Source organism: Nematocida displodere (genome assembly GCF_001642395.1).
Source record: "Nematocida displodere strain JUm2807 chromosome Unknown 1, whole genome shotgun sequence".
NCBI lineage: Eukaryota > Fungi > Microsporidia > Nematocida > Nematocida displodere.
Window position 1 is genome coordinate 402,857 of NW_027138130.1, and position 25,282 is coordinate 428,138.

Here is a 25,282-nt window from a genome sequence, read left to right on the forward strand (position 1 = left end):
ACACTCTTTATTACTACTCGTGCGTTTTTGCCAGAGCCTCTTCAAAGCTTCCCAGGTCTAGCTCTCCATCGTCCTTTGGGAAGACGTAAAGAGTCTCACTGTCCCTAGCCATGCTAATTGTCACCGTTTCAAGACCCATTTCCTTTCTAAGGACCAGCTCTCGGTGCTGGGTGTCGAAAAGGCTGAGGGTCTCGTCTGTGGAGGTAGCAGCAACGTACTTGTCCTTGAGAATGTCAACGGTATTGATTCTGCCCTGGTGGAGGGACTCTTTCACGGGAGCAGCTCCACCTCTGCTGAAGTAGACAGTTCCTGTTTCGGTGCCTGCAGCAATCGAACCTGAACCGTGCTTGATGGCAGTAACAGAAGCATCGGTGGCCAGGACCTGGCTGAAGGCGCCTTCGCGCCGATCAAACCGGTAAACAGCCTTTCCCGAAGCAGCCATTATGTCCTCATCATTGATTGAGATCGCCGAGACCGTTCCAAGCTTGCTGCTGGCAAAGGCGCTCTTTTGTGTTTCAATGTCCCACCCTTTAAGCACGGCACCGTCGGTGGAGAGCAGGGTGGTGGCGTTAGACTCTAGCGAGGTGATTGGGGCCTCGTGTGCTTCAATGAGCAGGTCTGGGAGGAAGTGGTTGGCAACAAAAACGTTGTACCCTGAAATGTTGCCATCTGCCGTGGAAATAAAGGCTAAGGGGTCTTCGCTGCGGTCAAAAACGGTTAGGGAGGTTGGCTCGCCGTGAACGAAGACGTCGTGGTGGATGTAAAAGGCGTCTGTTCCGCTGTCGTAGAGGTACGCCTCTAGTCTTTTGTCGTTCCCACTATCTCCCTGGTCTACCACGAGCGCAAGGGCGAGTCTATCTCCCGGTCTAATTTCATCGTCTTCTTTTTCTTCGCTTGAAAGCTCTTCTTCCTCTGAGGCGTCATCAACAGAGGCTTGAATTTGTTCAAACAGCTCTCCAGGCTCTTTATCATAGAGATAAGCAAACTTTTCAAAGACTTCCCGGTTAGGAGCGTATCTTTTTGGAGCCAAGCACGTCTTTCCAGTAGTCAGAAGCACCGATTTAATAATCATATAAAAAAAAGAAGAGCTCTTTTTGTGTCACGCTGTGGCTGCGTTGGTTGCGGTACGGCCCGTTGCGGTGCGGTACGGCAGGCTGTTAGGGGGAGCGGGTGCCAACAAAAAGGCGTAGCTGGTCGTACTTCCTTTGCGCCTCAGTCACTTGCTTTGTTAGCTCTTTCCTCATATAGAAAATGTGGCAGTCTCTGTTGCAGCAAAGAATTGGTGTGTGGGTGGAGTGCTGCATGCGCTGGCACTCGCTGAGAAGCAAGAAGTACTTGTACTGGAGGAAAGAAAGCTCTTTTAGCGCCGCTTTGAAGGCCGCCGGGTACTGTGGCTCACAGGACCTGCAGACGGGCGAGGGGCCCATTCGGCAAATGAGGCAAAGGCTCTTCTTTTTGAAAAAGGTGCCAATGCTCTTGGTGCTGGGTAGGGCTACAGTGTGCTTAGATACAGAGTCGGCGGGTGGGGTAAGAAGCGCATCTACGTTCTCTATCACGGGCTCCAGCAGTCTCTGAATTGGCTTCTTCACCTGGTTTTCCAGGTAGTAGTCTGTGTCTATGGGCAGGTTGTGTTCAAGAACGTAGCTGGGGTCTTCGCTGCGGGCGTGGAGGGGGCCCTGGCCCTTGACAATCACGTAGGAGACCCGGTCGCCCACCCCCGGGGCTGTGTCTGGATTTCTCTGCCGCATTCTTTCGGCTAGCTCTACATGCGCCAGGTGGACAGCATACCCCTCTTCTTTTTTGCTGATTGACTTGCTGATAACTAACTGTCCAATGCCAACGTTGTTGTTTCCAAGGTTTTTAACGGTTTTTCTGATTGCTTCTTTAGCACCTTCAACGTTGTTTTTCAGGAAGACCTCTTTCAGGCACGTTTGCATTAGCGACCTTACCAGCCCACAGTTGTCCCTTCTAACCGTTTCAATGCCTTTGGTGTCAATGGTTCCAGGGGCCCCTGGGGCCGAGATTGAGCACCCGGCGTACCTCTTCTTGTTCATTAGCAGGAACGGGAAGTAGACCTTTTCAAAGGCCAGGACCAGGGGGTGGGGGAACTCTTTGGTGACAAAGGCAGAGATTTTCTCGCCCGTTTCAAAAGCTTCGGGTAGCCCGATCGCTCCCCCCGTAACCATAACTGAGTCGGTGTCCCCATAAATTACCGAAAGAGGAAGTGCTTGGGTTGGCCTAAATCTTTCCTCAATCGAGGTTTTGGTGTCTTTCAGGATCGTTCGGCCAAAGGCCGTGACACTTCGCGAGATGGGAATGCACGGGAGGCCGGTTTTTGAGGCTCCAGTGAATCCGTAGACCGAGTTGGCCGAGATTTTCAGGGCCAGCTGTTTGGCGTTGAGAGACATTTTCATTTCTGCGTCGGTGGCTAGAGCCAGCTCCTTTTTGGCCGCTTTTCTTGAGTCAAGTAGGTGGGCAAGGATGGAGGGAAGAATGCCAGCCCTGACCTTTGGAGTGACAAAGCAGTCGCCTGAGGGCGAGCGGACGTACTCGTCAGGCTGCATCTCTTTTTCCCGCCCCGGTTCAATCAGGGTGGTGTAGCAGAGGTTGTACGCCATGATAATCGAGGGGTACAGAGACATAAAATCAAGAACTATCACCGGCACCTGATAAAACCCCTTTTCAGGCTCCATAACGTACCCCCCCTCATAAGTCTCTTCTCCCCCCATAATCACCGGGAGGAGGTATCCACTGCTCCTGGCTTTTCTCAGCAGCTGCGACAGTACGCGAATGCCCTGGCCGCGGTTCACTAGGTAGTCAAAGGGCACCCCAGTCACCCGGGCCAGCTCGCAGTAGTTCACCAGTAAGTTTTTGGTGAAAAGTATCCGCATGGGGAGGTAGGCGTCTTTCATGCAGTACATCCCCAGCCTTTTCCTTGTTTCACTCGAAGCGTGGAAAAGCGGGGCTATTTGGGTGTAGTGGACGTCTTCTTTCTCCTCGCCAAGGAAGAGCGAGCTAACGTTGTTCAGGGAGTAGCTGTTCAAACGAAACTCTCTTTTCACGATATCTAGCATGTCAAAAACCAGGCGCCCATCAATGGTCACGATCTTGTTCTCTCGCGTGCCAAAGGCTGCAGTGACCGACGTCGTTGTTTTGATGGTGACGGGTGCTGTGGTGCGCCCAAAGTGCTTGAACTCAGGGAGGCCCAGGGCTTCTGCGCGCCCAAGGAGGTAGGGAAAGTCAAAGCCGCTAATGTTCCACCCCGTGATTACATCGGGGTCTATGGAGACCACCCACCTGGACCAGGCCATTAGTAGCTCAGCCTCTGTCTCAAAAGAGTAAATTGTAACGTCTGTGATTGGGTTGGTATCTTTCAGGCAAAAAAGCACCTTTTCTCTGATGTCAGCGTGTGGGTAGTGGGACATTGCATTGCCAATCTGAACAACGGGGTCAATCTTGGCGGAGGGAAACTTTCCTTCTCTGCCAACACACTCCAGGTCAAAGCTGAGAATTTTCAGGGGGGGAAGCCTCCGAAGGTCGTTGCGTGCACGAATGTGCTCCGACGTTAAACGCATAACGCCCCCTTTCATCGTTCCCTCTACCTCGACATATCCCATGCCAACCATTTCCTTGTCCACCATAAACCGGGTGATAAAGCCTATGTTTGCCTCAAAAACAGCTACTTTAGCCAGGCCGGTGCTTTTAAACAGCGTCTCTACCTCAGATCGGGCGCTGTTCATGTTTCTGGGGTTTTTTATGGCCACTTTCAAGAAGCTTTGCTGTTTTTCAGCGTACCCGTAAATGGTTTGTCTTCGGACCACCTCGCATGAGCTGTAGGTGCACTGGGGGCTGAGGGTCTTCAGAAGAGCGTGCCACTGACAGGCTTCTTTTTTTTCCAGGCCGGTGGGGAGCTCAACGTAGAAGTAGGGAAAAAACCCAGAGACTTCACAGACAAGGGACTCTCCCTCCTCTGTTTTTCCCATGAGCATGAAGACTGGCTCTTCTCCCAGGGCCTTGGTGTTTTCTTTTTCAAGGCCCTGGACCATCTTGTATGTGATCTGCAAAGGAAGAAGCGTTCTTCTCTCTGGCTTGTGCTGAGTCATAAAAATTTGTAAAATGGTCCTTATTAGGGTTGTGGTTCGGTGGCTGGGTCCAGTGGCTGGGTCCAGTGGCTGTAAGCTAACTAGAAGGGATTTATTTGCTGGCTACGAACTAACCCGAACTATTCCTGGATGGTTACTGGGGCGGTTGCTTCCTCTTCCCACTTCTCTTCTTCAAAGCCTGAGTCGTTCTCTTCCTCCTCCTCTTTGGTCTTCTCTCCCTCAGCCATGGCAGTCTCGATCTCTGCAGGGTCTCTGTAGAAGTATGCGTCAGCCTTTAGCCTGATGTCGTCAGTAAGCTCAATGTCTCCCTGCATGTACCTGACTAGCTGTCCAAGAATGAAGAAGATTGCTCCAATGGAGGTAGGCGATCTGTTGTTGCATGGAATGACACAGTCGATCAGCTTAATGTCGTTATCAGTGTTGGCCAAAGAGATGCATGGTACGTTGATGTACGATGCCTCACAGATGGTCTGTTTGTCTGTGAACGGGTCGGTGGTAATAATGAGTCTGGGCTCAGCAATGGACTTGGTGGACTTGTTGGTGAAGGTTCCAGGAACGAAGTTTCCCGTGATGGGGGTGGCGCCAATAGCTCTGGCAAACATAGTTGCTGGCTTTTGTCCAAACTTCTTGCTGCTAACAACGATGATGTCTGCTCTGTTCTCGTAGCTGACAATTATTTGTGCTGCCAGCACAAGCTTTTCCCATGTTTTTTCGAGGTTGAAGACCCAGACTTTGTCGTTTCTTCTGCCGTAGGCGTAATCTGACATCTTGTGCGTTAAGCTCTGACCGCCTAGGTGGCACGTGGCTGCGATCATCAGTTTAGAGTAGTCTGTTGGTACTGGAATCTTTGCGGTGCACATTTTCTTCAAGGGCGTAAAATAAAAAAAATAAAGAATGAAGGATGCCGATCAAGAGGGACAGTCACTTGGTGAAAGAAACATGCACTTGGAGGGCCAGGTAGAAATTCTTCAGAAGAAGCTGGCAGCTGCTAGAAAAGGGGCCCACGACCATTACGCGTTCATTCAGGAAGAGTGCAAAAGTGGTGTTGTTCATATCGAGAGGCTGAAAAAAGAGCTTAATGCGGCCAAAGCCGAGATTCGAATGAAAAGCGCCCAGCTGGTAGGCCTTGGTTCTAAGCGGCCCAAGGTAGAGCCACCGGTGGAAGCCAAAGAAAACCTTTGCAGCAGCCCCTGCACGCCCCACACATTGCCACCAAGCTATCTTTCACCTGCCCTTAGACCTGATTCGCACCCCAGACCCAGCCCTGATTCGCATCCCCAACCCAGCCCTGATTCGCAACCAATAAGGCTGGAGTGGTTGCTTTCAAACCTGAAAAGTGAGATAAATCTTGAACTAACCGAACTAACAGCTGATAAGTTGAAAAGATTTGGCAGGTTTTTTAAGAAAGATTTTGATTCCAAGTACAATGAGGATGTAGTGATGAAAGGGCTGGAGTGTGGGGTAAGCAACACGCGCGACCTGGTAAAGAGTATTCTCTACCTCTCCGACCGCCCAGAGATTGTTGCACAGATGCTTCCCTACGTCTTCAAAAAACACATCATCCCTGAAGGTGGCGCATATATTAAGGACGTGGTAAAGATCCTGTATCGGGCAGGAGTCTCTTCTTTTCTCTGTGACAATGACATCATTGCTGACATACGGACGTTTTTTGAGGCGTGTGGTGAGTCACCAGACCTTCTTTTTTTCATTGCTGATCTCTGTGATAAGTCGCCTACCTCGGCTGCTCGGCTCGTCTCAGAGGAGTACCTGGTTAAAATAGCTCAGCTCTACCCGAAAACAGCCCTTTCAATCCTCCAAAAGCTTGGAAAGAGTCGGGTGAGGGTGGACTCCGAGCGCGCCACCGAAATAGTCCATCTCAACATACCCCAGGCCGACCCTGGAAGTATTTGCTACACCTGTGAAGACTCTGGCAATGTCTTTTACTTTGGAAGTAACTGACCTTGTGTTCGGGGTTTCGAGTTTGCGGGTTTGCCCTAAAGCTGTGCTATTTATTGGTTGAAGGACTGGAACACACACCTTGCTTGGGACTGCCAAAAACCGTTACTATACCAAGTACTTGCTAATCATTTCTTCAAAAAGGTTGGTTTTACCTGACGGAACAGAGGTGTCAGCCATTTTAAACAGTTTAAGCCAGAACAGAGCTTGGAAGGGTGTGGTGATGTGAAGAAAGTCTTTGGGGTTGATGCTTTGCTTGATCTGCCTGTAAAGAGCACTGTCGTAAAATAGGGCGTAGAGGTGCTCTGCAACCTGGGTCGTGTTTCCTTTCTCAACAACGTACCCGTTAACGCCATTCTTTACCTGAAGTGGTAGACCACCCACGCTGTAGACAATTGGTGGAACACCTTTAAGAAGACTTTCAGTGACCTTGACCTCGTACCCCTCGCAAACACTCAGCTGGCAGCACACCTTAGCATTCCTTAGAATGACGTTAAGTAGCTGGTCTGATGGTGGCAGCCGTATTTTGGTTATGAGGTGCTTGATTGGCAAATACTTCTCCTGGTTAAGCAGCACACCTAGCCGGTCAAAGATAGTCGAGCTTTCGGGATCGTCCACGCTTCCGTGTCCACAAAGAACCAGCCCAACGATAAACGGCTCATGCTCTTGTTTTTCCATGTGCATGGCGTACAAGCGGTAGTAGGCGTCTAGAAGGTCTGGAATACCCTTGGACGGGTCAAAACGTGCTATCTGAACGATGTAAGGGTTGGCAAAGTTAACAAGCGTCTCTCCATTGTCTATGCACACCCGATTGAAGACGTTCTGGTAGTACCTGTTCATGCTCTCAGACAGTGTCTTGTTTAGGCCGTCAAGAGTATCCGTACCTGCCGGCTGAAAGATAACCTTTTCTTTGGGAACGTCCTCAGGCACAGCCGTGTCAATGGGATGGGAGACAAAGTAGTCTACATCTTTTAGTGACTGCCAGAGATAGTCCCAGACCCTTTTGATGGGCGTGTTGTCTTTCATTAGCTCTGAGCGGATCTGTATGTGCGAGCGGTAGATGATTTTCACGTTTTTGTTATCTCTTTTGATCATTGGAACGAGACCTGAAACCTGATGATCGTCTAAAACCACAACACTGCACTGTTGAATGACTGACCTCCAATTGGCTTCATAGTTCATAGTTAGCCACTTCTCTACCTTGGACTTGTCCTCGTCTGTTAGCTCAACGTCTGGAGGTGCTACGCCCTGAAGAATGTTGTGAAACTTCTTTTTAGTGATCGCAAAGACGGAAGGACTCGGGACACAGACGTACCACGATGCATCTGTCCCAAGCATTTGGAAAAACCTTACCAGTGCATGCCTCATCAGTGCCACACCTCCCCCCTGCGGGGTTGAGCTGAAAAAAGCTACTTTCTGTGTGTTTGTGTCTGCGTGGGCAGCTATCAGGTCCTCTAGAAGAACCGTTCCTTTGTCCCCGAGCTCTGTCTGGTAGTCCTTGAGCGAGCAGAACCAAATGTTGCCCGTATCTATGTTTACCCGGTTATTTTCCATGATTGATAGCCGCGGAAGGTTTTCCTGGCCAAAGAGATGGGCACATTTTCTGGCCAGACTCTCTGACTGTTGGTCAATTGCCTTGCCTCCCCCTGAAAAGAAGCATGGCAGAATGTCGTACTTCTTCCAGAGGAGCTCTTTGAGTCTATCCCCAAAGTTTGAGATTGTTAGGGCACTGGTGGCTATTCCTGCACCAACTATTTTGATAGCGTTGCCTTTGGAGTACTCGCCAATCCACTTATCCAGAGCAACTACCAGGACGTCTCCAATGATGTTTAGCATGTCATACTCAAAATATTCAAAGGAAATTACCTCATTTGGATCTGCGTCATCATCTTTGGCCATTTCTTTTTCTATTACCTGCGGAATGATTGAAATAACGTTTTTCCCAATATGGCAATCTTTTCCCTCCTGGCTAATTTGACAACTGAGCCAGGCCGCTGTTTTCGGGCTTAGGACGTGGTTCATCTTGTTGTTGCATAGCTTGCTGGTTGAATAGTGGTTTAGAACAATCTTCTTCTTTATGTCGATGTAAATGCCCTTAATCTCGGCAAACTCGCTATCTTCCTCAGAGCCAGGCGAGGGAAGACTCATTTGCGGGGACAGCCCAGAAGAACTGCTACTCCCATCTTCGGCACTGGTAATGATGGGAAAGGCATAGTTTTTTATCCCAAGAACAAAGAATCCATCGTTAATGGTTATGCTCAGGTTGAGCACTTGTTTTGTGTACGAAACACCAGTAGAAATTCCCAGAAAGATAGGTCTGTGCACCATAAACACTGTAAATCCTGCCCCATCCTTTCTTAAATACTTGTCTTCCCCTAGAGGACAGTTGGCGAATGGGCGCTCGGGTTTTCGGGTTCGGGGTCTTTTCGAGCTTTTCGAGCTTTTCGAGCTTTTCGAGCTTTTCGGGGTTTCTAAGCCTCAGTCCCACCCTTAGCCCTTAGCAGGCTATTTTTCTCCGCCCATCCACTCTTTCACCCTCACAAGACCGCCCCACCCCTTGGTTGAGATAGCCAGCTGTAAAAGGTCACTGCAAAGGGTGGTAACGTCTTCGTTTTGTTTAACCACAGAGGCATAGGTGTTGTAGACAAAGCTTCTTTTTTCTTCGCGGTTCTCTCCTATCCTGATCCGCTTTAGACGAATGAGCACGTCGTTTTGGACCTTTTCCACATCTACCTCGTTTTCTAGGTAGGTTATTCTTTTGGCCTGGTAGGTGTGCATGGTCATAGCTAGGAGAAGAAAGAGGTAGAAATAGACAGACCACCCAGCCACCGCTGAAAGAAGACTAAAGCAGACCATTCGTCCGAGCTTGGGCTTTCTCCGGTTGTGAATGGTGTCGTAGACAAGAGCAATGCCTAGCCTGAAGGATCTTTGTGGGACTATGTACATAAGCGCAAGGAGAAGAAGGGACGCAAGGGCTGACCTAAGCTTTACCTGGTTTAAATAGGCCAGGTACGGCTCAATAACGGCTTTTTTGTCCTCTCTAAGCTTGTTATTGATTCGGTCGATACACTCCCTGCAGAGATAGTTCTTTTCGGTGCTTTTGTGGCGCTTTTTCCCAAGAATCTGCTCTTTGTGCTCCTCCTCGTTTCTTCTTCTTTGGTACTCTCTTTCCTCGCGTTCCAAGCAAATGCTGCAAAGCAGAGTTTTGGTAACAACGGCTCTGTGGACGGTATAGACCTCTTTGTTCTCAACAAAGATGGGAAAAAGTGTTTTTCCATCTACTTTGAAGTATGAAAGGCACTCGCTACAGAAGCACGTCCCATTAAGCATGGTAAGTTTGGTGTTTCTGCAGTAGACGCATTCCATAAAAGTAAAATTTAGATTCTCTTTATTGCTTGTTTCGGGTTCGGGTTTGGATGTACTCGTTCTGGGCCAGAATGACCTCTTCAGGGGTCAGACACTCTGAGTACTTGACAAGAAGGTAGTTGTTTATCCTCAGGAACTCTTCCCCGTACGAAAAAGACTGGAGGACTTCTCTCGCTTCTTCTTTAAAGCCACAAATGAACAGAGCGGCAGCAAAGGCTTCAGCACAGTTAAGCTTACAGGGCCTGCCGTAGTTAACGGTGTTGGCAGCTACAAGGTAGGGAAGAAGCCTGTTTCTTCGGTTTGGAAGGGACGAGAAGTCGATTTCATCGACTCTGTTCCATGAGCAGTCCACAACTGCCAGCCCAAACTTTTCCATGCTCTCTCTGTCTTTGGGAGAAATGGTTCTTTCACCTTTTGGGGTGAGCACCACGCCAGAAAACCTTCTAGACGGCTTCATTCCTTTGATGGTGTTTGCCTTAACGAGTTTTTCTGCTGAGCACATCTTCCCAAAGCATTGCTTCATGTCAAACGAGCCCAGAAAGACCATTGCAAATTTTTAAGACCTCGGTGTTCGGGTTATGCTTGGTCGGTGGTTTGGTCGGTTTGGGGCGGTTTCCCGAGTGTCCCGAGAGTCTCGAGTGTCCTGAGAGTCCTGAAAGCCCCGAGAGTCCTGGGACACTCGTGCTAGTTTTTTTAGCTCTCGCTTAATTTCAGGTTCTGCAACCCGATCAATAGCTGAAAGAAGCACACTGCCCCCTTTTGTCCGGTAAATCCCAATAAAGTCCTTGACCATGCTCCGGATAAAGACTTTCTCAATGTCCTTGTCCAGTTTACTGGAGATAAGAGCAATGACTATCTTTTGGCCAAGGTTGTTAAATAGCCAGTGCTTGTCGTAGAGGGAGATAGTTTCTAGCTGCATGTCCCTGAGGTGCTTGGTTTTGATGGAGAGCAGGGCCATTCCAAGCTTGCTGGTTTTGGAGTCAAACCCGCCTAGCTCGTTGATTAGCAGGCGCCGCATGATATCTTCCCGATAAAAAACTTTTTCAATCAGGTACTCAACGATCTCGCCGTTATTGGTCTGGCACGCTCTTTTTGCCAAGCCAAAGAGAATGTTGCTGTTCTTGGGGAAGCTAGAGAGCTCTTCTGCCAAAAGCGGGAAAAGCTTGGCTGGGTCGTACGCTTCAATGAACGACTGCATGAAATAGTTAGCTACTCTATCTTTGCAAAGCTCTCCAAGGGCGTTCTTGATCTTGTAAAAGATAGCATCTAGGTTTTTTTGCGTGGAAAGACTGCACACTTTCTGATAGAGAAACGACTGGTAGTCCCTGAGCATCTCTACCTCAAGCAGGTCCACAAGCGCATCAACGCTCTCTTTGCAGGCCGCTTCCGGGAGGGCGCCTAGGTAGGTGGCGTAAGTGTTGATTTTGGTTTTGTCCTCCAAGAACTCTTCTACATCTATCTTTCCCAGGGCACTGAGTAGCGGTTGGGTGCTGCTTCCAATCTCGATTATTTCTCTGATAAGATAGTTGGTTCCCTTGCTTTTCAACGACTTTTTTATGTTGCTGAGAATGCTCGTCTGTATCTGCTCTACAAACTGCATCTGCACCTCTTTCTGCACTGCTGTACTGGCTTTACTGTGGCTTTGGATGGTTTTAAGTATCTTTTCAGCGATAAAAGTGGTGTTGGTGTTAAAAACATCCTTTATCTTCACTTTTTCAACCAAATCAGTGAAGGCATCTGCTGGTAAATAAGCTATAAACTGCTCTAACTTCTTGGTTAGCTCACTGTTTTGAATGAGTAGGTTTATTTCGGAACCTAGTGTGCTAACCACCTTGCAAGCTACCTCCATCCGCTCTTTTTCGCCAAGAGCTGACAGCTCGTCCAGTTCTATCCTTTTGAAGTACTCCATTAAAAATTTATTGAACCACTCAAATATATTAGTGTTCGTTTTATTTAATTTTTATGAGCCGGTGGTACACGAACATAATCGTCAAGAGAACACACGTAACGAGAGATGAAGCACTCGTCTGTCTTGGCGTGGAGACAAACGTACTAGATAGGCTCTGTGTTCTTAATGACGTTCACCCCTTCATTCCGCACAAGTACATGCTCACGAACAAAAGCACCCGGATCCAGTACAAAATCTCAGATATCCATCGCATAAGAGAGTCAGAGGCATACAAGAAAATGAACCTTAAAGCTACCAACAAGCAAAAGACAGCGACGTACCAAGCCACTGGAAGACACCACCAAATCAGCGACCTCCCAGACGACCGGATCGATTACGGAAAGATTCTTTTGGAGAAGTATCCTTCGTTTGACGACATCTATGAAGACCTTGGGGAGTGTCTTACCTGTTTAATCGTTGCAGAAAGAACCCTCAGGTACGCTAAAAGATTTTGTCTTGATTTTGAAACAGACATCATAAAAAAGATAAGAAAAGAGCTAACGCTCTTCTACCTCTACGTTGCAGCAACTGGGGTGGAGCAAAAGGTCTTTATCACCCCACTCGGGGTCTACTTCAGCATTGTCATTGGAGAACACGATGTCTTTTGGCGGGAGTCCTACCCACTGAAGGACGAAGAGGACATTCTAGGGATCAATTACAACGCGATAGTTTACAACACCGAGTACTACGCCTACCTACTTGAAAAAGTCAACTTTCGCCTTTTCAAGGCTGCCCACGAGCCCGCCCTGCCCTTCGTTCGCGAGTATCGGGCCCAGGCCTTCCCGAGCCCTAACCTGAACCCCGAAAAAACCCCTGAGACCTGCCTAGGCCCCAACCCGAACGATTGCGGCGGCTTTGGAGAGCAGCGAATGAAAGAGGTCTTTACAGAGGCAGAGGTGTACATCAGACAAAAGCATGGAGGCATCTTCAAAAACACCAAGTTCTTTATTTCAGAGTCCTGTGCCGCCCTGACCAACTCCCTGGAGCTGCTTATCCTCACAGAGAGAGGTACCGTCGTTAAGGACGGCGCAGGCTGCGACATTTACCTCTGTGAGACCATTCCAGCTAATTTTAGGATCGAGGGCAACTATGCCCACCCGCAGATCGTTTATGACAGTTGCAACGCCCGAGAGCTGCAAGAAACACCCATCTACCGCCCAGGCCAGACCCTCCCACAGCACAGCTGCCCCTTCAAAGACGCCCTTGAAGAAACAGAGCTTGATATTTTCAACCTCTCAGAGAGGAAGAAGCAGGAAATCGGCTCCCTCTTCAACCACCACAAATAGAACAACCACCCCTACTCATCGCCCTGGGAAGACTGGTCAAGGGTCTTGCGATTGATGGTGTACTTTAAGCCGTTGCCAGAAGTGCTCCACACTGGAAGGAACCAAAGGTACCAAGTGTCCCCCATAATCATCCGCCAGTTCTCCTTCCGGCCCAGGTCATAGGTTATGTTCTTGTCCATCGTTGGATCTTTGCGCTCCTCAAGGGTCTTGTTCTCCAGAATGCATGTAATCGCCTGGTACATCTCCCAAACAATCACTAGCGCCATAAAAGACTGCAGCACCAGAGCTATCAGCACGGGAATAAAGACCCAAAGACGGCCAAACATCGTAGCTAGCCCGTAAATAAAGCTGCCAATGCTTAGAGAGCAGAGAAGCCCGCTGTAAAAGAGAAGAACCACGTAGAACTTGTAATTGGTAAAGCCAATGCAGACATCGAACCACCTGGAGTGCTTGTACATCATGAGAAGGCATCTGTTACAGTCAATGCAGTGGTAGCTTCTTGGAGGCTTGGTGGTCTTGCAGATCAGGCAAATGTTGACCGACTTTTCCTGGGTGGTAAGATTCTCCTCCTCAAAAGGGTTGAGGTGCAGACTCTCAGAAGAGCTTTCATGGCCCTGCTCCTCCAGGTCGGGGAAGAGCTCCAGGGTGGTGCAGTTCTTAGCAATAACCATTCTGAAGTAGCAAAAGCCAACCAAAAGCACCAAAGCCTGAAAGATCGCGAATAAAACCAGGAGAGGAATGGAGAGGAGAGAAAGCGCTCTAATGGAGTAAATTGTGTTGTAGACGAAGAAGAGGTAGATTGCCACGGCAGTAAAAACCAGCCTTTGCCAGACACTCGCAAATTCTCTAATGAACGCTTTGACTGACTCCATAAATTAGCCAAACATTCTCGTTTTTTATTCAATGGGAGAGGCAGAAGAGATTAGAAGAAAAAGAAGACTTTCTTCAGAAGAGGAGACACGAAAAGCAAACAAAGTCAAACACTTAATCGATAAGATGTTCTGCAAACGATGCTTAGTCCATCTACGCATAACGAACTGTTTCAGCTGTAAATGCAGCGGTGTCTTCTGCAGCAAGCACCGATACTCTGATGAACATGGCTGCACATACGACTACCAACTAGAGAACAGGCTTCGTCTGGAGAAAGAGAACCCCAAAATCCTTCCATCTACCATATCCCACAACTAGCCCCCTGTCGTGTGCCATACCGGGTGCCGCAAAGTGCCATGATGCCGTGGCACAGCCCAGCAACGTCTCCCATTGCATATTGCCACGGCCCCATGCCCGTGCACTTTGCGGCACTCTACCGTACCCCGCGCTGTACGTACTGCCGGTCGATATTTAATTTATACCATTACTGGGCCAGGGCACGGTACGTACGGTACGTTTGGTGGCAGTGAAGAGCACAATAAAAACAAGCATTAATCTTTGTCACGCCCTTGGCCACAGACCGACCCATAGCAGCACTTTACGGCACCCAGCCTTACGGCACCCAGCCTTACAGTACCCAGCCTTACGGCACCCAGTCCACAGAAATTAGTTTATTTCTAATAGTTTTTCTTTTTAGACTTAGACGGACATGAGAAAGATCTCCTACTTCTACGACCCAAACATTGGTAACTACAAGTACGCCTCTGGGCACCCAATGAAACCGCACCGGATAAGAATGACACACTCTCTTCTGGTAAACTACTCTGTCTTTAAAAGAATGAACACATACGTCCCAATTCCAGCCTCCTTTGAAGATCTGACTAGATTCCACTCGAACGATTACATAGAGTTCCTGATGAGCATTAAAAAAGACAACGCTGATGCCAGAGAAAAAGAAGTTTCCAAGTTTAACATGATTGAGGACTGTCCCGTCTTTGAGGGAATCTATGACTACTGCCAGAGCACTGCTGGGGGGTCTATCCAGGGAGCCGTGCACATTAACGAGGGAGAGTGTGATGTTGCCATTAACTGGGCTGGAGGACTCCACCACGCTAAAAGAAGGGAGGCCTCAGGCTTCTGCTACGTCAACGACATTGTTCTTGGGATTCTTGAGCTGCTGCGGTACCACGAAAGAGTCATGTACATTGACATCGACGTTCACCACGGGGACGGTGTGGAAGAAGCCTTTTACTGCTCCGACCGTGTAATGACTATTTCTTTCCACATGCACGGAGAGTTCTTCCCGGGAACGGGTGCTGTTACAGATACGGGCGTAGAAAAAGGGAGGGGGTACAGCATTAACGTTCCGCTTAATTCGGGTATTGACGACCACACCTACCAGTCGATTTTTCAGCCAATTGTTGGCTCTTCAGTGGAGAAGTTCCGGCCCAACGTGATTGTTCTTCAGTGCGGGGCTGACTCCCTGGCTGGGGACCGGCTAGGATGCTTCAACCTTACCCACAGGGGGCACTCTTCCTGCGTTGAGTTCGTTAAAAAGCTCAACATTCCCGTTCTGGTCCTTGGTGGAGGGGGGTACACGATTTCAAACGTCTCCAGGGCCTGGGCGTATGAAACCGCTATTCTTGCAGACGTTGAGATCCCGTGTGAGATACCTTACACCGAGTACTTCGACCACTACCACCCGAACTACACCCTGGAGGTGCTTCCACTAAACATGGACAACCAAAACACGAAGCAGTACATAGAAAAGGTATACGAGCAAGTAATGGAAAACATAAGAGAGATACCTGGAAGACCTTCTGTACAGAACCTGAAAACGATGCAGTCACTCATGACCAGTGCCCCCGATGAGACCAATGAAGAAATGTGGAGCAAGCTCAGGGAAAGAAGGATCTTCAAAGAGGAGGAAAGCAGTGACACCCAAGCCCATCCCATTGAGTGCTCCTTTGAAGAGGAGGAGGCCAATGTAAGCGTGCTGTAAAGTAACATAAAAGGGTCCCAGGGCTTGGGCTTGGGCTTGTCCTGGCAGGTCCAAACTTTTCGGAAAACCCGAAGCCCGCAAACAAACAGCCCCAAATAAAGCCATACCTTCTTTTTCACACCCGCACCCAATCCCAGCACCCACACCCACACCCAATCCCTACACAATCAACACCTGCATTGAGTCAATCAGGTGGGAGATGGTGCGAACGTTAGCAATAAGAAAGTCGTCAGCGGAAAGACTGAGAGGTTCGTTGTCAATGACTGCATCGGGAATGTCTTCTAGGACGTAGATGCCAGCATAGGCTGGCTTTGGCTGCTTTTTCACCCGGTCGGGAATGTCTTCCTCGCTAATGAAGATGTTGGCGTCCTGGTTCAGCCTGGTATACGCCTGGTGGTAGGTTTGCTCTGCCTCTGAAAGGTTGGCGTACTCCTCGAGGTAGAAGTTGCTCCTGAGCTTTTCCAAGCGAATAAGAAGGTACTCGGTCACCAGCCACTCAACCCGCTCTATTTCCACCCTGTAAATGTGTTCAAGCACTTTGCTAGCCTGCCGCACAGCTTCTAAGCGCGCTTTCTGCCGGGAAAGAAGAAAAAGAACCCTTTCAACTAGGTCTTCGTTGTACGGAAGCATCCGCTCAGTCGACCGTTCGTTTAGGTAGTGCATAGCTAGGCTTTGGAGCAGAGAAGCTCTTTCCATTCAAGTAAAAAAGACAATTTATTAACATCTAAATGCCTGCACCAACTATGTCGTAGAGCGGGTTAACAGGTCTCTTGCAAAGGGGACAAACGTCATCAATTCTGAACCACTCGTCAATGCATGACATGTGGAAGTGGTGCTTGCACGGAAGAGCTCGAACTTTTTCTTTGGCAATGTACTGTGAGAAGCAAATCGTGCACTGTGCATCTTCTTCTTTGATCTTTCCTCCAACGGTGTATTCCAAAACGGGTAGATTTGGACGGACATAGTTAAGCAAGATCAAAATAATGACAATCGAAAAGACTGGAGCCAAAAGCACAACTATCCCGTAAAACACCCATATTTTGGTCAGGTAGTAAAGAAGCGGCACCTCGTCCTTCCCGCTCTGGTACTCCTGGAGCCACTTGAACCCGATGAAGTAGAGGAACAGGGTGAAGAGGTCCAAAAGGTTGTTGAATAGGGTGGCCTCTGCCCCCTGGATGAAATCAAGTGGCTCTTTTTCAAAGATGTACCTCCAGTGCCGATAGAGAAAAGAGCCGCTGTGGACTGCAACAAAAAGCGTGTAAACAACAATAAACAGTCTAAAAGGCGTTTGAACCGGCTCTGCGCGAGTCAGTTGCAGAGCAATCAGGTTAATGGCTATCTGAAAGGCTTTGAACCCTACCGAGGCAATTGAGAGCATCCGAACAAACGAGGTTTGGGTTACTCCATCGATAAGTCGTCTCAGCCGCTCGGCCCTAAAGTCTGGCGACCCAATTGGACTCTCCATAACTATCACGGTTGAAGGCACTCTGCGTTCTTCTATCATGGCGCTTTCCATCCTTGACAATATGTATGGGGTTGTTTCAGATCGGATGTCTTATACCGGGGCCAAGAAGCCAATCAGCAACAATCAAAAAAGCAGCCCATACTATGGGGGCAGGGGTCCTGGGGTCGGGGTCTGGGTGGTAGTGTGTATTGGTAGTGTGTATTGGTAGTTTATTGTTGTGCCTTGTACCGTGCCTTGTACCGTACCGTGACAACTCGTGACGACTCGTGACGACTCGTGACAACCGGTGCCCTGTGGCGCGCCTTATTAGCTTCTGTGCTTGTTAAGGGAATCGGTCATTTTTCTTTTTTCAGCGTCGTCTTGGAAGGGTGCATACTTCTTGAGGGGGTACTTTCTTTTCAGCTCTTTGTCGTCCATGGAGAAGATGTCTTTGACTGAAAGGTTGAGGGAGACCGTTGGAACCTGAACGTACTCAAAGTCTCCTTTGTTTCCGAGGGCGGAGTACTCCTGGCCCAGACTTTTCATTTCGGTGAGGATCTTTTTCACGTCCTTGACTCTCTTTCTGTCTGACTGGACCTCTCCCTTTTCAGCCAAGGCGTCCATTTCCTGGAGCTCTTGGGCCTCAACGGAGGATCCTTTGACTTTGGGGCGCTTTGTTTCCTCGCGGTCGAAGTACTTGTCGTCGAAGAGCGTCTCAATCAGCTTGTCAAACGACGCTTCGCTGTACGCGTCCATAAGGTTTATCTTGGCTAGCTTTCGGTTGCTGAGTCCTGAGACTTTCTTTAGGAGGGCCAGTCTTTCTGCAAACTGCTGTTTTTTCAGGTTTTTTAGTCGCCTGAGTTCTTCTTGCTTGATTTGGGCCTGGGTGTCTTGTCTGATTTTTTTTCTTAGCTCTTTCCTTTTTCGGATTTGGGCAGGTTTTTTTGCAGTGGCAAAGTTTGTGTTGATGGCTGGCAAGCCCTCCCTATCAAACTCTTCAATTAGCTCAAGCTCCTCGCTATCTTCGTCAAGGAAGTCTTTCAGGCTTTCTTCTTTGGCCACTGCCTGCTGCCACCCGCCCTCAAGGAGGTAGCGCTGGAGGAAGTCGGCCTGCTCGGCCTCCTCCTCTTCTGGGAGAGTTGCCTTTTTGGTGAAAAGACTGCCCTGGGGCTCTTCTTCGTTCAGGGCCGTGATGAACGCTTCGATGTTCTCGTTCTGCTCTTGGTCGTACTCCAGCTTCTGCTTAAGCTTGTCCGTTTTGTTCATCTGTTCAAGGACCTGGTCGCGGTAGAAGTCTTTTAGGCGGTAGGACTGGTCGCTTTTGGCAGCCTTGGACTCGGGGGCTGTGAAGTAAACCTGGGAGGTGTAGATTTCTGGGTCTCGGCTGCGTATTTTCTCAAGCAGTGCTTTTATGGCCCGGTTTTCGGCGGGATCGTCCTGGTAGTCGCACTCTTCCGACTCTGTCTCGCTCAGCCACTCGCCCTGGTACTTTTCTTCAAGTTCTTTGATTTCCTCTGAGGCTTTTCTTGCGTTGTACTTCTTCTCCATCCGGGAGTCAATGGCGAAGGGGTTCTCGCTGCCTGCCTCTTCGTTGCTGGTCATTGAAATTTTTTGGCGATTTATTCAGATAGCTATTAAAACAGCCAGAACCACGGAAAAAATAGATAAACCGGTGAACAGCGAGTCAAAGCGTCGTTTGAGCTCGCACACAGCTGCCTCTTTTCCTCCACACGTGGTGGTATCGAGTGGAGGGGGGTTACCTGAAAGTGCCATCAGATTATCTCTTTTTTTCCTGCTGCTAACGAGCTTGGTATCGGTGAGGAGCACATTGATCTGCGCCAGGTCCCTGAAGCTTTCAAGAAGTCTTTGCGTTTTCAGGTTCCGATCAAGCCGCTTGATCCCCTTCAGAGCCGACTGCATTCCGGTGGCGTACCCGTACAGCTGCGCCTGGTTAATCACCCCCTGGTGAAGGTTTCCCCTAATGACAAGGTCAAAGTCCCCCCGAACCTGAAATAAACGGTCAAGAAGCGAGAGAAGATACTCCAGGTCCTCGGAAACGCTGGACTTAAGCAGGGTGGTGATTTGCCGCTTGAGGCGGTACTCCGCCTGGGTGACGGACTCCTTAAGCACGCGCTGGGGAAGGTCGACCAGGTCCAGAGCATTCTTAGTCACCGGCGCAGCTGTCTTGGAGGCACAGCTCAGACCTTGCCTGCAAATAGAAGAGAGCGCTGTGGCGTACGTAAAGGAGTAAATGCTAAGCACAAAGCTGCACAGAAGAGAGGCACACACCATGAAGTAGAAAAACAAGTAAAATCTCTTCCTATCAAAAACAACCGTTAGAATAACTCCAAGCACCAAAAAAACCTGAACAAACATAAGTATCTCAGTAAAGGAGAGCACGGTAAAAATCGACGAAAAGAAAGGATTGTCCATCGACTCCTGGTGGGAAGAGGCTGTAGCTGCCTGTGAAGACATCACCAGGCTTTTCAAAGGCGCAAACGTTCTATAACTGCCTCTGCCACGCACCACCCTTCTACTGGCCAGGGGGGTGGCCTGTGACTGGACCGTTAGTGGAACAGTCTGGGCCTGCGCCCTTCTGGGCAGAGGAATGGCTCGGTAGGCAGTTCGCGAAGCAGCCCGGGGAGCCGCGCCGCCCCGCAAACTGTCTGTCTCACCGCGTAGACCACTTGAAACCATCAGCCTCCTAACCAAAGGATTGGCACTACACCCCGCACCTACACGCCCCACCACGGGACGCCCCAGAGCCGGACACCCCAGACCTGCCCCCCTTATAACCGGACGCCCCACCACGGGCCCCCTTATAACCGGACACCCCAGACCTGCCCCCCCTATAACCGGGCGGCCCGATACCACACACCTTGGGTTGGTTCTAGGGCGTGTAACTACCTTACAGGTAGGTCCAAGGCATGGCACGGGTGCTGGCACGGGTACGGGCACGGGTACGGGCACGGGTACGGGTACTGCTTGGGGCACCACTCGGGGCACTAGACCAGCCCCTAAAACAGGTGGCATGTCGATTGTAGCCGTGTCACTCTCTCCATACGACCCGTCTATGGGCTGGTAGACGCTGGGAGTGTCCGTGGTAAAGATTTCACTCGTTCTAACGCCTGAAGGCTCAGTGCTGACGGGAATGGACGTCGTGCTAAGAGGCTCTATGAAAGGGTTGCCTCTGTACCCCAGCCTTATGCATATGGAACTAGGCGAAATGTTTATGTCGGTGGTTTGCGTCTCCCCTGTATCCTGGAAGATGGCGTTGTACTTCCCAACCAGTGAGAGAATCCGGCTTTCCATTTCTGAGGTGCTAATGCCAATGTCCTGCAACTCAGCGCTTATGAACGAAGCTAGCTTGGCAAAGTCGCGAAAGTTAGTTCCCAGGGCAACCAGCTGGTTGTTGTGCGCCCTTCGCTCAGACTCCAGGCTGTTTTGGAGGGCCTGGTAGTTCTGGCTTACTTGCTGGACGTAGGTTAGCTCTGAAACGGCCTCATTGAACTCGTTCGGCGAAAGAAAAACGCATCCGTTGGTGCAGGTGTTGGCTGGCTCGCTTTTCATGATGCAGTACTCGTCCACCTCTCTCTGCCTCCGGTTTTTGACCAGGCTTGTCTTCCCACTAGCCGTTGTTTCTGCAATGACTGTGCCCGTTCCCCGGTCCAGCGTAATGGTGCCCTCTGGCTCTACAGCGTTTCTCTTGAAAAGGTTGTTCCTCAGGACCCTTCGGTAGGCATGCGACGCCCTGGTGCCCATCTTTATCTCGTCAAGCTTGCTCTCAATCTCTTTTTCAAGACCGTTCTCGCACCAGAGCTTCTTGCTCGATTCCCAGATGTATATCTGTGACTTGGGCAGAATGACCTCAACGTCAAGGTATGTGCTGTCCAGGGCAATGTCTATCTCCGTCATTTTCTGAACACTTTCAAGAAGAAAAACAGTTACAACCATGTACACGAAAACACAAAGCGTGTCTTTCTGTGTAAACCTTCTTTTTCCCAAAAGAATAACGGCCACAGAAAGACTGCACACCAAAAATCCAACCAGCCCTGAAAAAGCCACCCGCGGCCCTGAAAGAAGCGTGTTCCACAGAGCGCTCCATGAACTAAAGTCCCAGGTGTTCACCCGCTGAATCTCAGCATACTTCAGGAGTAGGTGGCGTATGGTCCGGCCAAGCGTGTCTGTTTCCATGCTTTAATGGGCCCCCAGCTATTTATGCGGCTGTTTCACATTCCTATTGGTATTCCCGGACGATTTCTTTTTATTTAGCATGGGACACGAGGAGTACACACACTTGTTCAAGATCCTGGTTGTGGGAAGCAGTGGGGTGGGGAAGACTTGCCTGCTCCTAAGATGCACCGAGTCCATTTACAAGGAAGTGTACGGAAGCACCATTGGCGTCGACTTTAAAATGAAAACGATCCAGCTGGGCAGTGAGAAAGTGAAACTTCAGCTCTGGGACACAGCCGGCCAGGAAAGGTTCAGAACAATTACGTCAAGCTACTACAGGAACGCCCAGGGCATCATTCTTGTCTTTGACATTACCGACAGAGAAACCTTCACCGACCTCAAAGGGTGGATCAGCGAGATTTCAAACAACACCACCGCCCCCGTTGTCCTGCTCATCCTTGGGAACAAAATCGACGAGCAAGAAAGAATGGGCGCCAAAGTAACAAGGGCCGAAGTTGAGGCCTTCATTGCCCTCTGCTCCTCAGACAAGCTGCTCATCAAGGGGTACCGAGAAGTTTCAGCCAAGACCGGGGAAATGGTGGCTGAGGCCTTTGAGGAAATAGCCCAAACAATCAAGCAAGAGCTGCCCAATGCCCCGAGTGCCCAAGCAAGAGGCATTCGTCTGGAGACAGATGAAAGTGTCAGTAACTGGTGCTGCTAGGGGTCAGTGTCTGTGTCTGTGAGGGGCCAAGGCAGGGGTCAGTGTCTGTGAGGGGGGCCGGGACCAAGACTGGGACCAAGACCGGACCGGGACCAGGGGAAATTAAAGAAAGTGGGTTGGTTTTTACTATTTGAATCCATTGCTGTGGGATGGGCCGCGTAATGGTGCGCTGCTGACTTATCGGTAGCGACCGCGTATTTTCATGGCTAGCTGGATGTCCTTGGGCATGACAGTCACTCGGCGTCCGTGGATGGCACAGTCGTTGGCATCCTCAAACAAACTGATGATGAAGGACTCGGTAGCTTCCTGGAGGGAGGCAAGTGCACTGCCCTGGAACCTTGAGTCTGACTTAAAGTCCTGGCAAATCATTCGGACCATTCTTTGGAAAGGCTGCTTTCTGATGAGGAGCTCGGTCGACTTTTGGTACCTGCGAATTTCTTTAAGGGCAACAGTGCCTGCTCTGTACCTGTGGGGGCGCTTGATGCTTCCACTGACTGCGGGTGCTGTGCTCTTTCTTGCGGCTTTGGTTGCGAGTTGTTTTCTTGGGGCTTTTCCTCCCGTACTCTTTCTTGCTGTCTGCTTTGTTCGTGCCATTTTACAGGGGTGTTTTAGAAAGAATCATAAATAGAAAAAATAAACCATCTGGATCTGGATCTCAGAAGGCTTTCGACCAATAGGCATCTTTTCCCGGGTTTTTTGGGTCGTTTCTGTGTCTCAGAGTTTCGGGTTGGTTTGGTTTTAGGTTTTAGAGTGTGCTGCCTTCTTGCTAGATGGCATGTTTCCATTTAGATTGCCAGATTTGGAAAGTTTGGCTGTTTGAACCTAATATTTCTATTTTGGGAAAGAATGAATGTTTTATTAATTTATTATGACGTCGACAAAAAGAGCGAAGAACAAAACTTAAGAAATTCAAGGGCGTCCTCCTTCTCCCGGAACTGAAACTGGGCCTTCTTCTTGTGGCACTTCTCCGTGTACTTGATGCTCGCTGTTTTTCGCGTCGTGGTAACGTCGACTATTTGGCTGAGCTCAATCCGGGTTTTTCTTTCTTTGCTGAAGAGGGAGGGGCTGACCAGCTCCATTGAGTACCTGTCAATGGTCAGCGCGGTTTTTCTCGTTAGAAGCCCCAGCCAGACCCGCTGGCTCCCCTGGTACTGCCTCTTAAAATCCTTTGGAATCGACACCTCCTCGTTTTTGGCGCGTTTAAGCTCTAGGGAGCGGCTAATCTGTCTGGTAGAGCTTTTCTTGGGGAGGGGGGCGGGGCAGCCTGCCTCAAAAAGCTCCAGCTCGTTGAGTGACAGGGCGTGGGTGAAAATGTCATCTAGCAGTGAGAGAACGTATGGGTCGGTGAGCGTGCACCGGCTGTGAGCTAGGGCTGAGATAACGCCTGCAATAATGTCGGAGACTCCCGAGGTGCTGCTGAAGGATGCCGTGACTGTGGTGGTGTTGAGCGTAACCAGAAACTCCGAAGAGGCCTCCTTGGAGAGCAGCGGGGTGGGGCTGGTGGAGAGATTGGGAGAGGCTGGATTGGCCGCTGCTTTGGCCGGCTCAGCTCTTTTGGGGAGGTGCTTTTGGGAGGCGGGGTAGCGACAGGTCTCTTCGTTTGGTATGCCTCTAAGCATTCGCAGCAACTCTTCCCTCTCCATAAAAACTAGGAGGCGGTTACCGAGACTAAAGACTTGGCATAAACAAGCGTTTCTGTCTCTCCATCGCCCAGAACGAGGTTTATGTGCTCGTCCAGGCCCAGGATGCTTCCTGTAAGCACCGTTCCATCAAGTAGCTCAACAGAGACTTCCCTTCCCTCTTTCATTTGCTCGAATAAGACCTCAATCGGTGACATTGCAAAATTTAATGAACCGAGCCACAGTCATAGGCCTCGGCATAGGCCTGGGCGCAGGCCTCCTCCACCCAGTGCTCAATGCCCGCAAAAAGAAGGAAAGCAGCCACCTCCTTCCCCTAGGTCTTCTTGGTGTTTCTACCTGCTTCTTCCTTGCCACCCGAATGGAGTACATCAACATGCTCAAAGGAAAGAGTCCAGGTCTTTTCTCACCCAGTGGCTTGCTCTACCTGGGTGGCATGTACTCCACCGGTGCTGTGGTTAGTAGCGCCGCCCTAAAGGTGTGTCCGGGTAAGTGGCGGGGCCCAGGTTCCCCGTAACATACCGCAACCCACCGCGGTACACAAGGCTTCAGATAATAAATTATTTTCCATGATGGATATTTGGAGTGGTGGAAAGAAGACGGTGGTGGTCATTGAGGGGTTTAAACCAGACAGAGCAACTTACCTGGGAGGACTTTTCAGGTCTTTTTTCGAGCACTTGAACATTCTGGTGCAGCACGTGAACCTGGAGGGGCTGGCTCTGTCCCTTATGAACCCCCAGTACAAGGGGGTGGTTCCTTCAGAGCTTCAGTGTCGGGAGGTGTTCAAGCACTTGGTTGGGATGGTTGCCGAAGAGGAAAACTTCGTTTTCATCTGTGACACGCACACCGAGCCTTTTGAAAGGAGGGAGGGATACTTTAGTTCGGAGTATTCCGTTGAAACCAACTCTATCTTTGTTGTTGAAACGAGCAAGGTGCCTGAAATACGGGAGAACCTTGGGATAAAAACGACTGAGCCGCACATTGTCGAAATAACTGAAAAGCTTTCAAAAGTTTCTGTGGGTACGGGTTTGTCTCAGACACTGTCCTCAGCGAGTGCCATCAAAAAAAGAAGTCTTCGGCTAAAGAGCAGGTACGTGGAGAGGGTGTCGGTGCTTTTGAGCGACCTTCGCAAGCGCATGGTTCTTTATCGGCGGCTCAAGCTCTCCCAGGGGATATACCTCCAGAGCAGGTACAGCACGCTCTACCTTTTGCACACGGGGTACACCATTTTCTTTATTCAGAGCTCAGCGATTCTTTTGCTTATCTCAAAGATACTAACGCGTTCTACGCTGAAGAAGAAGTGGTCGATCTATTTCTGCACGCACCACCGGGTGTTTTCAGGGGAGAAGAGAAAAGACGGTGGAAGAATGCTTAAAAGCGAGCTGAAATTCAAGAGAGAGCTCAAACAGTTCTGCGAGAGGGAGAAGATCTCTCTGGTGCTCTATGCCGGCGGGGACTTGGCCCGGGAAACACTTTCATGCATAACAGCCATTCCAAAAATTGAGGTTTCTGCGCTGTCGATGTCTTCAGAGGAGAGGGAGAGGGACATGGTTGAGTCTTTTCTTCTTCTTGAAGGCCTTGACAAAACGCTGGTTCTATCGACACCTCTGGCCGTTAAAACGCTCATTTCCCACCTAAAAAGGAAAGAGACAGAAGATGCGCAGAAACAGGCTATTCCCTTGCATGCGGTGGTAAAGGTGACAGTCAAGGGCACAGAGGTTTCAGAGAAAAGGTACTTCATCACCCGAGCGGAGTAGTTTTTGGATGTTTCTGCAG

At 49.7% G+C, this 25,282-nt stretch overlaps 22 protein-coding genes across 22 annotated transcripts; 7 read left to right on the forward strand and 15 right to left on the reverse strand.

The window, feature by feature from the left end:
- Positions 1–13: 13 nt before the first annotated feature.
- On the reverse strand, positions 14–1,072 carry NEDG_00314 (uncharacterized protein; the record flags this gene model as incomplete). The annotated part of the gene is made up of 1 exon (XM_067687732.1): positions 14–1,072. The coding sequence occupies one exon, from the start codon at positions 1,070–1,072 to the stop codon at positions 14–16; it is 1,059 nt and encodes a 352-aa protein (XP_067545440.1).
- An 85-nt stretch (positions 1,073–1,157) lies between these two features.
- NEDG_00315 (DNA polymerase delta subunit 1) lies at positions 1,158–4,103 on the reverse strand (the record flags this gene model as incomplete). Its single annotated transcript, XM_067687733.1, has 1 exon — positions 1,158–4,103. One exon carries the CDS (start codon positions 4,101–4,103, stop codon positions 1,158–1,160), a length of 2,946 nt encoding a protein of 981 aa, XP_067545441.1.
- A 119-nt stretch (positions 4,104–4,222) lies between these two features.
- On the reverse strand, positions 4,223–4,963 carry NEDG_00316 (40S ribosomal protein uS2; the record flags this gene model as incomplete). The annotated part of the gene is made up of 1 exon (XM_067687734.1): positions 4,223–4,963. One exon carries the CDS (start codon positions 4,961–4,963, stop codon positions 4,223–4,225), a length of 741 nt encoding a protein of 246 aa, XP_067545442.1.
- Positions 4,964–4,997: 34 nt separating this feature from the next.
- Positions 4,998–6,062, forward strand: NEDG_00317 (uncharacterized protein; the record flags this gene model as incomplete). Its single annotated transcript, XM_067687735.1, has 1 exon — positions 4,998–6,062. One exon carries the CDS (start codon positions 4,998–5,000, stop codon positions 6,060–6,062), a length of 1,065 nt encoding a protein of 354 aa, XP_067545443.1.
- Positions 6,063–6,167: 105 nt separating this feature from the next.
- On the reverse strand, positions 6,168–8,387 carry NEDG_00318 (uncharacterized protein; the record flags this gene model as incomplete). Its single annotated transcript, XM_067687736.1, has 1 exon — positions 6,168–8,387. One exon carries the CDS (start codon positions 8,385–8,387, stop codon positions 6,168–6,170), a length of 2,220 nt encoding a protein of 739 aa, XP_067545444.1.
- Positions 8,388–8,564: 177 nt separating this feature from the next.
- NEDG_00319 (uncharacterized protein) lies at positions 8,565–9,425 on the reverse strand (the record flags this gene model as incomplete). Its single annotated transcript, XM_067687737.1, has 1 exon — positions 8,565–9,425. One exon carries the CDS (start codon positions 9,423–9,425, stop codon positions 8,565–8,567), a length of 861 nt encoding a protein of 286 aa, XP_067545445.1.
- Positions 9,426–9,447: 22 nt separating this feature from the next.
- Positions 9,448–9,972, reverse strand: NEDG_00320 (pre-rRNA-processing protein TSR3; the record flags this gene model as incomplete). Its single annotated transcript, XM_067687738.1, has 1 exon — positions 9,448–9,972. One exon carries the CDS (start codon positions 9,970–9,972, stop codon positions 9,448–9,450), a length of 525 nt encoding a protein of 174 aa, XP_067545446.1.
- Positions 9,973–9,981: 9 nt separating this feature from the next.
- Positions 9,982–11,334, reverse strand: NEDG_00321 (uncharacterized protein; the record flags this gene model as incomplete). The annotated part of the gene is made up of 1 exon (XM_067687739.1): positions 9,982–11,334. The coding sequence occupies one exon, from the start codon at positions 11,332–11,334 to the stop codon at positions 9,982–9,984; it is 1,353 nt and encodes a 450-aa protein (XP_067545447.1).
- Positions 11,335–11,387: 53 nt separating this feature from the next.
- On the forward strand, positions 11,388–12,659 carry NEDG_00322 (pescadillo; the record flags this gene model as incomplete). Its single annotated transcript, XM_067687740.1, has 1 exon — positions 11,388–12,659. One exon carries the CDS (start codon positions 11,388–11,390, stop codon positions 12,657–12,659), a length of 1,272 nt encoding a protein of 423 aa, XP_067545448.1.
- An 11-nt stretch (positions 12,660–12,670) lies between these two features.
- On the reverse strand, positions 12,671–13,531 carry NEDG_00323 (palmitoyltransferase; the record flags this gene model as incomplete). Its single annotated transcript, XM_067687741.1, has 1 exon — positions 12,671–13,531. One exon carries the CDS (start codon positions 13,529–13,531, stop codon positions 12,671–12,673), a length of 861 nt encoding a protein of 286 aa, XP_067545449.1.
- A 31-nt stretch (positions 13,532–13,562) lies between these two features.
- Positions 13,563–13,847, forward strand: NEDG_00324 (uncharacterized protein; the record flags this gene model as incomplete). Its single annotated transcript, XM_067687742.1, has 1 exon — positions 13,563–13,847. One exon carries the CDS (start codon positions 13,563–13,565, stop codon positions 13,845–13,847), a length of 285 nt encoding a protein of 94 aa, XP_067545450.1.
- A 391-nt stretch (positions 13,848–14,238) lies between these two features.
- On the forward strand, positions 14,239–15,531 carry NEDG_00325 (histone deacetylase 1/2; the record flags this gene model as incomplete). The annotated part of the gene is made up of 1 exon (XM_067687743.1): positions 14,239–15,531. The coding sequence occupies one exon, from the start codon at positions 14,239–14,241 to the stop codon at positions 15,529–15,531; it is 1,293 nt and encodes a 430-aa protein (XP_067545451.1).
- A 159-nt stretch (positions 15,532–15,690) lies between these two features.
- NEDG_00326 (uncharacterized protein) lies at positions 15,691–16,227 on the reverse strand (the record flags this gene model as incomplete). The annotated part of the gene is made up of 1 exon (XM_067687744.1): positions 15,691–16,227. The coding sequence occupies one exon, from the start codon at positions 16,225–16,227 to the stop codon at positions 15,691–15,693; it is 537 nt and encodes a 178-aa protein (XP_067545452.1).
- A 28-nt stretch (positions 16,228–16,255) lies between these two features.
- Positions 16,256–17,047, reverse strand: NEDG_00327 (uncharacterized protein; the record flags this gene model as incomplete). Its single annotated transcript, XM_067687745.1, has 1 exon — positions 16,256–17,047. The coding sequence occupies one exon, from the start codon at positions 17,045–17,047 to the stop codon at positions 16,256–16,258; it is 792 nt and encodes a 263-aa protein (XP_067545453.1).
- Positions 17,048–17,302: 255 nt separating this feature from the next.
- NEDG_00328 (uncharacterized protein) lies at positions 17,303–18,577 on the reverse strand (the record flags this gene model as incomplete). Its single annotated transcript, XM_067687746.1, has 1 exon — positions 17,303–18,577. The coding sequence occupies one exon, from the start codon at positions 18,575–18,577 to the stop codon at positions 17,303–17,305; it is 1,275 nt and encodes a 424-aa protein (XP_067545454.1).
- Positions 18,578–18,598: 21 nt separating this feature from the next.
- Positions 18,599–21,169, reverse strand: NEDG_00329 (uncharacterized protein; the record flags this gene model as incomplete). Its single annotated transcript, XM_067687747.1, has 1 exon — positions 18,599–21,169. One exon carries the CDS (start codon positions 21,167–21,169, stop codon positions 18,599–18,601), a length of 2,571 nt encoding a protein of 856 aa, XP_067545455.1.
- Positions 21,170–21,248: 79 nt separating this feature from the next.
- On the forward strand, positions 21,249–21,869 carry NEDG_00330 (Ras-related protein Rab-1A; the record flags this gene model as incomplete). The annotated part of the gene is made up of 1 exon (XM_067687748.1): positions 21,249–21,869. The coding sequence occupies one exon, from the start codon at positions 21,249–21,251 to the stop codon at positions 21,867–21,869; it is 621 nt and encodes a 206-aa protein (XP_067545456.1).
- A 177-nt stretch (positions 21,870–22,046) lies between these two features.
- Positions 22,047–22,463, reverse strand: NEDG_00331 (histone H3; the record flags this gene model as incomplete). Its single annotated transcript, XM_067687749.1, has 1 exon — positions 22,047–22,463. One exon carries the CDS (start codon positions 22,461–22,463, stop codon positions 22,047–22,049), a length of 417 nt encoding a protein of 138 aa, XP_067545457.1.
- A 272-nt stretch (positions 22,464–22,735) lies between these two features.
- NEDG_00332 (uncharacterized protein) lies at positions 22,736–23,512 on the reverse strand (the record flags this gene model as incomplete). The annotated part of the gene is made up of 1 exon (XM_067687750.1): positions 22,736–23,512. One exon carries the CDS (start codon positions 23,510–23,512, stop codon positions 22,736–22,738), a length of 777 nt encoding a protein of 258 aa, XP_067545458.1.
- Positions 23,513–23,517: 5 nt separating this feature from the next.
- Positions 23,518–23,706, reverse strand: NEDG_00333 (uncharacterized protein; the record flags this gene model as incomplete). Its single annotated transcript, XM_067687751.1, has 1 exon — positions 23,518–23,706. One exon carries the CDS (start codon positions 23,704–23,706, stop codon positions 23,518–23,520), a length of 189 nt encoding a protein of 62 aa, XP_067545459.1.
- Positions 23,707–23,717: 11 nt separating this feature from the next.
- On the forward strand, positions 23,718–24,023 carry NEDG_00334 (uncharacterized protein; the record flags this gene model as incomplete). The annotated part of the gene is made up of 1 exon (XM_067687752.1): positions 23,718–24,023. One exon carries the CDS (start codon positions 23,718–23,720, stop codon positions 24,021–24,023), a length of 306 nt encoding a protein of 101 aa, XP_067545460.1.
- A 55-nt stretch (positions 24,024–24,078) lies between these two features.
- On the forward strand, positions 24,079–25,263 carry NEDG_00335 (uncharacterized protein; the record flags this gene model as incomplete). Its single annotated transcript, XM_067687753.1, has 1 exon — positions 24,079–25,263. The coding sequence occupies one exon, from the start codon at positions 24,079–24,081 to the stop codon at positions 25,261–25,263; it is 1,185 nt and encodes a 394-aa protein (XP_067545461.1).
- Positions 25,264–25,282: the final 19 nt, after the last annotated feature.